The sequence below is a fragment of the Solanum lycopersicum genome, chromosome 5 (assembly GCF_036512215.1).
Source record: "Solanum lycopersicum chromosome 5, SLM_r2.1".
Lineage (NCBI taxonomy): Eukaryota > Viridiplantae > Streptophyta > Magnoliopsida > Solanales > Solanaceae > Solanum > Solanum lycopersicum.
In genome coordinates, this window is record NC_090804.1 from 63180158 (window position 1) to 63194507 (window position 14350).

At 35.0% G+C, this 14350-nt stretch overlaps 1 protein-coding gene across 1 annotated transcript; it reads right to left on the reverse strand.

Annotated features, from left to right (window-relative positions):
- Positions 1-10749: 10749 nt before the first annotated feature.
- On the reverse strand, positions 10750-11938 carry LOC101247027 (WRKY transcription factor 22-like). Its single transcript, XM_004240227.5, has 3 exons — positions 11508-11938; positions 11325-11438; positions 10750-11173 (listed from the first exon to the last, which is right to left on the reverse strand). The coding sequence occupies exons 1-3, from the start codon at positions 11936-11938 to the stop codon at positions 10750-10752; spliced, it is 969 nt and encodes a 322-aa protein (XP_004240275.2).
- Between the last annotated feature and the right edge of the window lie 2412 nt (positions 11939-14350).

The following is a 14350-nucleotide window of genomic DNA, read 5'->3' on the forward strand; positions in this document are numbered from 1 at the left end:
TCTTGCTTTGCCTCTATAGATATTTAAACAAGGGTGGTGAAGTTTAACTTTCTAAGTGCGCCCGTTTTAGAGTGGAAGGGGGGAAGTTTTAATCCTAAAGGTCGTATCATCTCTTGTTTGAAAGCATGTAAAATAATATCTAAAGGGTGTTTATACCATACAGTGAGAGACCAATATTAAGACTCATAAATTCCTCCCATTAAGTCGGTCCCCGTAGTTAGAGAATTTTCGGAGGTCTTTGCTAATGATCGTCCCGTCATTCATCCCGAATGGGAAATTGATTTTGGTATCGACTTGTTACCCGATACAAATCCCATTTCAATTTCTCCTTATCGGATGACTACGGCCGAATTGAAAGAGTTGAAGGCTCAACTCAAGGATTTACTAGACAAGGGTTTCATAAGACCTAGTATTTCTTCAAGGGGGCTTCGGTTTTGTTTGTGAATAAGAAGGATGGGTCCCTTAGAATGTGCATTTATTATCTCCAACTCAATAAAGTCACTATGAAGAATAAGTATCCTCGCACTCGAATTAATGACTATTATAATCAACTCTAAGGGGCAAGCTACTTTTCTAAGATTGACTTGAGATCGGGGTATCACCAACTTAGTGTGAGAGGTGAGGATATACCAAAGAAGATATTTGGACTAGATATGGTCACTATGAGTTCTTAGTAATGTCCTTTGGTCTCACTTATGCCCCGACGACATTTATGGATCTCATGAATAGTGTGTTTTGAAGTTACCTAGATTCAGTTGTCATTGTGTTCACTGATGATATCTTGGTATATTTGAAAAATGAGGGTGATCACATGAACTATTTGAGAGTTGTGCTATAAGTTCTTTAGGAGAATCAATTGTTTGCCAAGAATAGCAAATGTGAGTTTTGGTTGAGGTCGGTGGCGTTTTTTGGTCATATCATATCTAATGAGGGAGTTGAGGTTGATCCAAGAAAAACCGAGGCGGCGAACAAATTGGCCTAGACCATTGACTTTAACAAACATTAGGAGTTTCTTGGGTCTAGCGGGTTATCATCAGAGGTTTGTGGTTGGTTTTGCATCTATTGCATCTGCCTTGACTACTTTAACCCAAAAGAGTATGAAATTTGAGTGGGTGGAGGCTTGTGAGAGAAGTTTCCAAATATTTAAAGATAGGTTTACTTCGGCTCCGGTGTTGACTTTACTAGAGGGTACAAAGCGCTTCATTGTGTATTATGATGCATCCCAAATGGGTTTAGGTTGGGTGTTTATGCAACATGGGAAAGTAATCACCTATACTTCTAGACAACTTAAGGTGCATGAAAAGAACTATCCAACTCATGATATTGAGTTAGTAGCTATGGTATTTGGCTTGAAAATATGTAGGCACTACTTGTATGGTGTTTATGTTGATATGTATACCGACCACAAGAGTCTCCAATATGTGTTTACTCAAAAGGAGTTGAATCTCCGACGAATAAGGAGGTTGGCATTATTGAAGGATTACACATCAGTGTTCTCTATCACCCCGACAAGGACAATATGGTTGCGGATGCTCTCAGTCGTTTACCCATGTGTCTCATGTAGATTAAGCTAAGAAAGACCTAGTGAAATATGTTCATAGGTTGTTTATATTATGTGTGAGGTTAGAAGATACTCTGAATAGTGGTTTCATGGTCCATCATAACTCCGAGTCATCTTTGGTAGTTGAGGTGAAGTCCAAACAACACCTTGATCAATCATTGATGGAGTTGAAGGGATCTTTTTTTATCAAGATTAATGAGTCATTCTTCTTAGGGATATGATGTCTTGAGGTATCAAGGAAGGTTGTGTTCACAATGTAGATGGTTTAAGGAACCAGATTCTTGAGGAAGATCATGGGTCCCGTTACTACATTTATCCGGGTTCAACAGAGATGTACTATGACCTTAGGGAAGTGTTTTGGTGGGAAGGTTTGAAAAGGGACATAGCGGTATTTGTTGCTAAGTTTCCGAATTGCCAACAAGTGAAAGCCGAACACCAAAATCTAGGTGGTTTACTACAAGAAATCCAAGAAACTACTTGGAAGTGTAAAGACATATATATGGATTTTGTGGTAGGTTTGCCTCAGACACAAAAGCAATATGACTCTATATGGGTGATTGTGGATAGGTTGACCAAGTCCGCTCATTTCATTCGTCAAGTCTACCTATTCGGTGGAAGATTATGCAAGGATCTTCATAGATGAGATTGTGTGTCACCATGGTATTTCGTTATCCATCATATCGGATAGGGGTGCACAATTGACATCTATGTTTTGGAGGTCATTCCAAGAAGGGTTGGGTACTAAGGTAAAGATAAGCACCGCTTTTCATCCACAAACAGATGGTCAAGCGAAACATACTATCCAAACCCTTAAGGATATGCTTAGAGATTGTATTATTGATTTCAAGGGAAATTGGGATAAACATTTGCCTTTGGTGGATTTTGCTTATAATAATAGTTTTCATTCATCCATATCCATGGCTTCTTATGAAGCCTTGTATGGTAGGAGGTGTAGGTCTCCTATAGGGTGATTTGAAGTGGGTGAGCTTTCGATTCTTTGTCTAGATTTGATTTATAAGACTTTGGAGAAAGTTCATATCATAAGGAATCGGTTCCAAATGGCATATAGTCGGCAAAAGTCTTATGCCGATCATAGGAGAAGGGAATTCGAGTTTGAAGAAGGCGACAAGGTGTATTTGAAAATGCTGCCTATGAAAGGGGTGGTTAGATTTTGAAAGAAAGGAAAGTTGAATCCTCGTTATGTGGATCCCTATGAAATATTTTAAAGCGTTGGTAAGGTTGCCTATGAGTTAAGGTTGCCTAGTGAATTGGATTCGGTTTATCTAGTTTTCCATGTTTCTATGCTTAAGAAGTGTATCGGTGATCCCGAGTCTATTCTTCCTATTGAGGGTCTTGGTGTGAAAGATAACCTCTCCTATAAGGAGGTTCCAGTTCAAATCCTTAATAGGCAAGTAAAGAAGTTAAGGAATAAAGAGGTGGCTTCCGTGAAGGTGTTATGGAAGAATCACCTGATTAAGGGTGCAACATGGGAGGACGAGACCGACATGAAGTCCCATTACCCTCATCTATTTGAAAACTAAAGTTAGTTATTTCTATCAATAAAGAAAATAGTAAATAAAAAAGAAAGTTTCTTGATTTTTGGTGATGTTTTGAAAAAGTGTGCATTTTTTGTGTCTTATGGTGAACTTATAGTTAAATGTGCATTTGGACTTGAAAATTTGCAATTCTTCTTATTTTGAGTTATGTTGTGCATTTTTATATGGTTAGTCATTATGAAATGATGTGTAGCATGTTGGTAAGTTGAACTTTGGCATAATTGACTCATAAATGCTATGTTGAGCTCTTGTTGTTGTGAGAAGGATATTTCTCATAATGTGATGTTGAGCCTTATGTGTGGTTATTGAAGTTTTGAATTGCCTTGTGTAAAAGATATGAGTAATGTTTTTATGTAATGTTGTTGGTCTTGCTGGTAGTATTGCGCCTATTCCTTCCTTCAAAAGATTTTTAGTATCATTCAGGAAAGAATTTTCGGGGAAGGGAGAGGGGATATTGTAACACTTCAAAAATCCAAGACGTGTTCTAGAGCCTAACATAAGTTTCATAAGGTTAATACACTGTTTTAAGGTCTAATTTAATTAATATAAGTCATTTAGGAAGTCTAGAAACCAAAACATCCATGAACGTCCATGACGTCCGAAAACTAGTTCAAGGATGTGCTAGCGTGCCTTAGCCTATTTGACTAGCTTTTAGAAGTCAAAAAATGATGAAATTTGGTGGAATGGTGTCTAACATGTGTTTAAGTTTATTCATGGTCGAAAAGTCCGGGCATGACTTCCCAAGGACCAACCAAGGGCCCTTGAGGAGGACCCTTGCAAGAGTTGACAAAAGCTATCAAGAGACACTGTCACCAACGGATGCCACAGATGGGCCGTTGGTGAATCGATGGGGTGTCGATGCCACTCGTTGATGGACACTTAGATAAAACCTTGGAAGGATCATGTCGCATAGTCTCATAAATTAGCGACAGATGTCTAGCACAGAGGAAGAAGCGGTCGTTGATTGACCAACGATTCGTCGATCGTGGTCTCGTCGATGGGGCCTGTGTTTCGCTGCACGTTTTGACTTATTTCTTTTAAGTAGTTAAATTAGTTAGGAAGTTAATTTATGGGTTAGGAAAGGTCTAATTAAGTTAATTAATCCCCTATATAAAGTCCTAACCTAATTAAACTAATCAAAACTCTCATAATTCATAAAACCCAAACCTCTTCCTTCTCTCTTCTTTTTCTCTCTAGTGAAGAACTCCATTGAAGACCAAACTACGGGAGGGTTTAAGGGCTGTAAATATTCAAGTTTCACCATAAATCTTAATCAGTCAGCAAGGTATGGGATCTTTTTCACTTTTGAGACCTCTTTCCTAAGAGGGTTCCATCAAATTGATTTCCAAAGTTGGGTTTTCAAGTGGGTGTTTTCGCAACCTTGAAATTTATGTTGTGAATGGATTTGCTTATGATTTATTTTTGATATTATGAATAGATTAACATGTTCTCTAACTTAATTATGATATATCTTGATGGTTTGGTCTAGTTTTTAGAACATGACCTTGCCCCTTATCCTTAGGTTATGATCTTGATATGAATTATGATATATTGGTTCAATTGACCTTGTTATTGGTTAAATTACTACTATATGATATTTCTATACAAATAATGAATGAATGAGGGTGATTTATATTCATTTCATGCTAGTTCTTGAGAAGTGATCTAGGTTATGAACTAGGTGGTGAGGAAGATTCACTCGATAGTTGAATAAGAGGTGTTGACTCCCCTATAAGGAATACTCATCCATTGGATTTGCATGAAATTGCCAAGTGGTATGTAGAGGGATTAGACCTATCTCTTAGTTCTTGAACTATGTTGCCCAATAGGATGACTAGCTAGTGGATCCACTTAGAAAGCTACGTTTATGTTTTGTTTTACTTTGGATGGTAGACAACCTTCTTTAACACCCCGTAGCCAAAATAGACCAAAAATCAGTTTTTTTCAGAAAAATCTGCAGGTGCAACCAACGGTGGAATCGACGGTCCATCCTACACAACCGTCGATGGGATCGGAAACTCCCAAAAAAATATTCAACTGGGAAAAATTGGCTAAGTCTAGATCGACGGACAGACCGATGGTTCGTAGGTCAAGTGACGGTCCGTAGTCCGTGACCGTCGAGTGAGAGCCCCATTGACCCACTCTTTGACAAGAGCTACTGATGACCAGCACGTTCCGTAGGTGGACCTACGGTCCGTAGGTGGACCTACGGTCCGTAGGTGGACCTACGGTCTGTAGGTGGAGAATTTGCAAACAGTTAAGGAGAAATGCAATTGGGTAAACTTCAAATGATAATAACTCTTATCACAAAATTAATTAGGTGTCCCATGACCTATCCACATATATATAATTGAATTATCTTTCCATAGCCACCAACCTTGCTAAAATCAAACCTCCGAGTAAAATGTTATGCCCGTTTTAGTAAAGGTCCATCGTTTAGCCCAACAGGAACTTTCCCAGGGGTCTTTTTGACCTTTCCCACTCCGTTTAAACCCTAAGTTACGTCGTTTTGACGCTAAATCATTAGATTTTAGTTAGATTAAGCCTAGAAACATAACTAAAACATATCTAAGTTAAATTATTAAATCAAGACTTAGAAAACTAGAAGCAAAAAAGAAGAAAAAGCTCAAGAACCCTAGTTCAAGAACGAACCAGGTTTCTAGCAGTTCCAGCCATGAAATCTAAGTGTTTTTCATGAATTTCATCACCAGGTATGTGGGATTTCTATAGTGGGTTCCTTTCACCCATTGGGTCACTAGTTTTCAGTCATATTCTTGATTGTATTATCATGATTAAACCTAGGGTTTCTAGATCTTTGACAGAACTTCATGATTTAGTTAAATATATGTTCCAAATCAAATTATTATGTTATTACTCAGATTATCGCATGAATTTTAGAACCCTAGCTTTGTATTTCTTTAGTTCTTGAATTACACATGCTAGGTCAGATATTTCCGACACTGCAGATATACATACTTCAATTATAAATGAATAATTACCTGATTGATTCTTGCATTCTATGTTTGCATGTTCTATTTAGAGCTATCTAGTATTTACAGATGCTCAAACATAATCAGTTTATTTACACAATTCATTGGGAGTAGCATAATACCGAGTTGGACTAGGGTTTAACGTACCCAATTAGTCCTAGAACTACTGTAGTTTTGGCTTTTTGGAATTATTTTTCTAGCACTTAGTAATATATTTTCTGCAACCTAGTTTATGTATATTTCACTTTGAATTTCAATTCAAGATTTTGGTTTTCATGTTTTCTCATTGCAAGTTCATGAATTCTTTTAACCTAATTATGAATTATAAACTCTCAATCACGAGTGACTTAATCCATAGATAGGATTGTTGGAATCATGAACAATTAACAAATTATGAATAACAACTAAGTAGCTAAATAGTGTTTATGCATGTATTGTTAATGTTTTTACTTTAAATTTTTCTAGCGGTGAACATTGTTATAAATCGCCTCATTCCTACTTGAAATTACCAAGGGGGTAATGAACGAGAAAAATATTAACAAGAAATATTTAGTTAGGGATTTTCTTTTATTTAATCGTTGACTTTACTCAATTAAAAACGAATACCTTAGATTAATTAGCAAAATAACGAATCTGGGGTGAAGGTAAGGTCGCACACATTCGTATATTTACCAAGTCGCAAGTGGAAGTCCTTATGGTGATTGCCAATCACTTAGGGATACATAATTTATCGACCTTGCATGTCAAACACTAGCAAAAGGATTACTACTATTATGATTATTGCATTAAAATCTTGTGGGGAACACATAGACCCTACTTTCCATCTTATATTGATATCTCATACTTTGAATCTTTATTACTTGTTACTTATTGATTCAAATCAACAATATGTAACTTTTTTTTACAAAAAATCCTATTTACTTATTTCGAAAATAGTTTGATTAAAAAGATATAATTGTGTGTTATTTTTGAGTTTAAACCATATTCCTTGTGCGATTGACCCCACCCTACAAGTCGGGTTTTTTTCTTGATAATGATCGTTTATGCTTCATTAAGAGAGGTGTAATTTTATCGTAACAATTGAGAAAAACATTTAGGAAAATAAAAAATAAAGGGGTACACAAGTATCTAATCGAAGAGAGGTCTAGTAGATTGTAATGTCCCAAGGCTACCCCCTAGACGTGGACACGGACCTAAGATCAGACCCCAAGCTAAATTTACTGGCATGACATGAGCATAATGAGAGTAATAATAACTGATGCGGATACTAATAATAAAGTATATCTAAAATGATTGGGGAATGCCCATGTACAAAACTAAACCTATTAAATCTGAGAATTCAATACAAAGAAATATCAAACTCGGAATACTAAATTTGAATCTAATGATGTCTTAAAATAGCCTCTAACTAACTAGAAATTTTGGAACATGTCCCAGCCAGGTCTAGCAAAATTGAAATTAAAAGGGTGAATTTTTTTAAGATAACAAGAGTACTGTCCTTGAAGGATGAGGACTCAACACTAATGTTGTTTCACTTGAGATGGGGAAATCGATCTAAATGTGATCTAGATGCTAAGAATCTGAACCGACATCACAAGAAAATGTAGCGCAGAGTATACGTTAGTACTTGAAATGCACTGAGCATGCAGGCTAGAGTAAAGTTGAAACAAACATATAACTGAACAAGCAAACAAGAGTATAATCTAAACATGATATAGATACCGAGTAATGAGCTAGCTTAATGCAATGACCAAATGATAACATACTCAGAATAAATACTTACTATATTAGAATGTGGTCAATACAATGGAGTCTGAGTGAACCGTGGGAGCTACTAACAACCGATAATAAAACCACATGTGATAATGTGGATTCCAATGCATATGCCTTATAGAGGGGACCCAATATATTGGACAAAAGATGTAGATGCATTCTGGCGTGATAACTAAAATGATGCCCTCATAAAGAAATTACAACCTAACTTGCTGGTAGTTCTGGGACTATATGGATGACTGACCCTAGTCTAAATCGGTATTATGCTTCTCCAATTTATTAAATGACTAGCGTATGATAACTGAATTTTTGTGATATACAAGATAGCTTAAAGCGAACATGCGATCTGGCAATACATATGAATATACTGATAATCATACATTCAAGACTAAGGCTTATATATTTGAAATATCTGACCTAGCATGTGTAATTGAAGAACCAAAGAAGTACATAGTTTGGTTCTGAATTTCATGCAAGAAATAAAGTAATCACATGATAATATGCTGAAGTTCAAGAAATCCTAGGTCTTGTTGATAATAGGGAATCAAGAATTTGACTTAAATATATGGACCTACTGGGCAAAAGGAACCCACTAGTGAATTCCAAAATACCTGGTGAGGAATTCCACGGAGAAAACATCGATTTTGGACTTGAACAGATGGAATTTGTTGCGATGTTGAACTGGGTTTTGTTTCCTCCTTTTTCTCTCAAAGTTCTAATTTTGTAAGTTTTCATGAAAGATTTAACTTAGATAAGTTCTAGTAATGTTTCTACGCTAAAACTAACCAAAACCATGTAGCTTAGGGTTTAAACAACGTAATTTAGGGGTCAAACAAATAGGAAATGAGAAAAGTATTATCCCTAACTTAAACTGTTGATGTGGCTTACCACGACCACTTTCACCGACCATGAAAAGGATCATAGATGGTGAAGTAGGTCGTAGTATTTGATCCAAAGTTTACTGGGTTCTAGGAGTCCGATCTATGGGTCCTACCTGTTGCTGTGTTAAGGACCATGAATAGTGAAGGTTCCCGTGGTCCTCACTTAGGTCCTGGGGTCTGGTGGCCTTTGTTCATGGACCTTACCACGGGACAAATAAAGTCCCTCGTGGTCCTCACTTAGAAGTTGGGGATTCCTGGGATTGATAAGAAGGTGTGTGTGTGTGTGTAGGAGGGTTGTTTCCTAAACTATCACGGACCATCCCATGGTCGTGTAAAGGACCACGGACTGTAAAGGTCCTCATGGTCTTTACTTGGGCGTGGGGTTTTAAGGGGATTGCTAGGGAGCCTACTGCATTGACTCCATGGATGCACACGTGATCCGTTGGCAAGACCACGACGCGTGAAGGGTCCCGTGGTCGTAGGTCTGGGCCTGGGGGATGATAACTCCCTACCACAGGCAGGTCAACGTACCCGTGGTTTTGCTGGAAACAATGGAGACCACCATCTTCATCATTATTTCTAGAAAAATGGAAATTATTATTTAAATATATTCTTTCTCCATATTCACCTTTCCCCACACACCGGCCCAATCTACACCCTTTATTCCCAATAAATCAATGTAGAAACAAAAAGAAGAGAAAATAAAATACATAATCAAAATAAACAAATAAAAAACCGATCTTTTAATAAAACACTATCAATTTTGATAGGAATAAGAAAGAAGTCATAAAGAGAATTAAAAATAATAAATTCATATATAATATATCTTAAAACTCCAGAGAGTGATTGGTAGGGAAAGAGAAGAAAGGGGAGATTTGGGGTGGGCTGCATAATTTCATTATTTTTTTTAAAAATAATCTGAATGCTTTTGTTTTTAAATCTTGACTTGTTTATATTCAAAATTGTTTTTAAAAATGCCACGTGTCTTCATTTGATTTTTTATTTGACATAACATATGCAAGTGTATTACACACATTTAGTATTTTTAATAAGTATCACAAAAATGTTCAATTGGTATTTATTTTCTAAGATTAGAGTATCTAATAGGAAAAATGGTCTACTAAAGTTTCTAAGTGTAATACACAAACAAATTTAAGGGGTCATTGGTGACTTAAACTAAAATTATGTAACCAAATATAATTTGATGGATTATAACGTATTGCATATATTATCCTTTAAATAATAAATACAATTCGCAAGGTCATTATAGTTTAGATGTGAAAATATTTAAACGCGGTTAATAAATGTATAAAATGTAAATTCATGAATAATTCTCTGCTAGATGAATAATGATCCCTATAATGATATTTATATAAACACACTGTAGTTTAAAATATTTATTAGTTAAATATTTGATAATAGTATACATAATATTTTTCCTGTGCAGGGTTAATCAAGAAATCTCTTAACATATCACAACAATATATAAAGGCATCATAATATTCAAAACAACAAGAGGAAAAAAAATCCAAAATATTTCGCATGAATTACGTAAATAAGGTAGAGGATATATATATTATGTATTATTTTATGTTCGTTTTACAAGAGATCTTCATTTGTTATAAAATGAAGATCTCTTATTGAACAATGATAAATATACTACTCTATATAATTTAATGTAAAAATTAAGTCAAATGAGGTTCCAAAAAGAGAAATATTTGAGAATACGGAACAACAACTTACTACAAAGACTAGATTGTAGAATTGAAGAACAATACAAAATAATGAAACTAAAAAAGATCCATTTTTCTATGATTTAAATGGTTAATCATAGGAAACTATAAAACTATAATTCTTGACTTCCCACACTAAAAACCTAAAACAGAAGCATGACTATAAGACCAGCATGACTATAAGACCACATATGTCGACATAGAAATTTGGTGGAGAGGGGAAAAAGATTAATTTCTCCTGTCATTTTCCTCGTATTAGGTGGAAGTAGTAACAATTTGGTGTTCCTCAATACCCATGAAAATATCTTCATTCATGTGTACCTTTTCATTGCCATCACCTTTGTTCTGCACGACCGCAAAAAACATTTTGTTTTTGCTCCTGATTTCAAGTGGAGGCTTAGTTCCGATAATTGAAGAAGCAACATTTGTTGAATGCTTAATGCGCTTGGACGACGATGATGATGCATTAAAGATTGATTCTTTGGGGAAAATATTTATGCTTTTTGGAAGCTTGAATTTGGAATTATTTTTGAAGCTAGCAAGATATCTACGGCTCATGGGTGGATCATGATTGTGATCACCGGAACAAGATACAAAGAAAATGTTCTCATCCTTTGAGCTTTTCTCAATTTGTTTCTTTTCTTCGCATTGTTTTGATGTGCTACACTTATAGTAATTCCTGTTATGCCATATGCACAAAGTAATAATTAGCTTTATTCAAATATTATAAGTGTATACACCATTAATAATTTTTACTACTTTTTGTTATGAAAATTGAGAACAGAAGGGAACATAACTTTAACATGAAAAAGGTTGGTGAGAGAGCAAACCTTGGAAATGGGGAACCTTTTATATTCTTTTGACCATACTTGCGCCATGCCCATTTGTCATTTGTGAGTTCCTCTTGCGATAATTTATAGGTAAGCCTTATCGACTGATTTTTCCTGAATCAGAAGCACTAAAGTAAATAATTTTAATATACAAGCATAAAATGTAATGAAGTGAGTGGTTACCTTGTTGTAGATTGGGTCAAAGGACTCTTCATAGAAGAAGCAAAATTAGGATGAATTTTAGCCCCTATATCGAGCTGTTGTTGTAGATCTATCCATTCTTGTTGTGTTGTAGTTGGTGGTACACATGACACCGTTGTTCGTGATTGAGGAACAACGATTTGTTGGAAAAATTGAACTGGTTGAATTGAATGTAAGTAGAATTGCTGGTTGCTAACCTGATCATATGATCTTTCCTGACGAGCTATTGAAAAATCTAAAGAAACACTTTCAGATGAACCATTAAAACTATTCATGCCAGGAGCCAAAACTCTGTCAAAATAATTCCAAACATGAGATGCTTTTAAACCTAATTTAGGAGCTACAACATTGTTAGATTTATTCATATTACAACTTCTTTCTATTTCACCTATATCCCAATGATCATTCTCCATTTTAGATCAATATATAATGATATCTAGTTAAATGCAAAAAATGAAAACGAATTTATAGGATAAAGTAATGATGTTTTCTATAAAAGCAGAGATGGAATAGAAGATTCAAAGAGGGGAATGACTTATAGAGGAAGAAGATTAGAAAAAAGAACGTCTTAGTGAGCAAGAAATTATAAATGTGATGAAGAAAGTGAAGCTACATCACAACTTAAATAGGGAAGTATCTACCTACCACGCATGACCACATTTACTTTTTAGTTATTACAAAGTAAATAGTTTTTTCCATTTTAGACTGTATGAGAAGGGCGACAAAATAGTATTCAAATATAATTTATGCGACAGAAGAGAAATCAAATAAATTTTATGTACCTTTTTTTTACATCATAAAAAAACATATATTATAATATACAAGAAACTAATCAAAGTCTATGATATGACTCGAAATTTGATCGTAATGACGCTTACCGTAACCCTTTTGTAGGCAAGCCAAAAACTAAAATTTACTAAACATAAGAATATAACGATTGGAAGAAGAAACAAGAATAAACATACAAAGTAGGGGCATAAAATAAAAAAATAAACATGATACACAATATATAAAGATGCCTGAAAATGACAAAGAATGACAAAGTAGCATAAGAACTAAATCTCTAAACCTGGTGTCACTAGAACATGAAGAATTTAGTATAGAAGCTCTATACAAAAATGGACTAACGAATCAAAATGCAAAATACAAGTAAGTAAAAAATATAAAAAGCAGCAATTCTCCGGACGCTAGGAACTCACCATGATCCGAGTCAGTGACGATCCCGAGGAATTCAACACTAAGTGAGAGTGGCTCGTACTGGTAATTCTGTCAGGAAAAAGATTCAGAAATGTAGTATGAGTACTAAATCATAGTTTTCTCAATAGGTATCATGAGTAGACAGAGCTTAAAAAGATCAAATATATTAAGAGAAGTGATATACTATTAGTTTACAGTATTTTTGATATGTTTCACTTAGTGTTAGTGTGTGTCTTGGGTTATTTTGTTGTTGGAAATAATGATTCTATAAAATTCTTGTAGTAAATAAGTTCTGATGCGGTGGATTAGATAAGAGTTTAAAATTGCAGAATTGTCCAGTGACGGAGCGAACCACAGACAATTGGTTCATTGATGGGTCGTAGGGGATGCAACATACATGATGGTTCAAAGAATTTTAACAAAGTGTGGGACCACGGAGGGTATCGACGACCCATAGATCGAATCACAGACCGTTATGTACATCCGTCATTTATGATTAGAAATTTGAAGTTCTATTACTTAAAACGTAGAGGAAAGTGACGAAACGTAGTCAAGTCCATAGAGAATAGGTCCAACCATCGTCTCAAGTCCCTAAAATAATTTCCAAGTGTTGATCCACGAAGGAGATCATGGACCGTACGTGGATCCACAGTCATTAGCTTCTGTCTTTGATTGAAACCGCATCTAACCTATTATTATCTTATTTTCATTCCTACTTGGTTTCGTATTTGTGTTCTATGAATATTAGTTTTTATTTACATTTTTGAGGGTTATACATTATTGTATATTTATGTTTTGGATTTTTGGAATTATTTTTCTAACACTTAACAATTTATTTTCTAGAACCTAGTTTATGCAAATTTCACTTTGAATCTCATTGTAAGTTCATGAATTCTTTTAATCTAATTATGAATTCTAAACTCTCAATTATGAGTGACTAATCCACAACTAGGGTTGTTAGAACCATGAACAATTAACAAAGTATGAATAATAACTAAGTAATTGAATAGTGTTTATGCATGTATTGTTAATCTTCTTATTTAGAACTCTTTGTAGCGGCTCACATTTTTATAACTCACCTCATTCCTACTTGAAATTACCAAGGGGAGAAAAAGATTTTGCAACAAGGCTAATCCTTAACACTAGAATATGAAAAGTACACGGAATCAAGGCTAATCCTTAACACCCTATGATCGTTAATCGAGAAGAACTTTGAGGAAAATAAGTACACAACAATCTAATTGTAGAGGGGTCTACAAGATTGTCACATCCCAAGGCTAACCCGAAAAATGGACATGGACCTAAGATCAGAACCGAGCTAACCCTACTGGAATGACATGAGTATAATGAGAGTAAAAATAACTGATGCGGATACTAATAGTAAAGTATATCTAAAATGATTTGGGAATACCCAAGTACAAAACTAAACATATTAAATCTGAGAATTCAACACAAAGAAATATCAAACTCGGAATACTAATTTAACTATAATGATGTCTTAAAATTGCCTCTAACTAGCTAGATATTATTGGGACATGCCCCTGCTATGTCTAGAAAAATTGAAACTAAAGGGGTGAATTTTTTTAAAATAACAAATGTATTGTCCTCGAAGGATGAGGATTCAACGC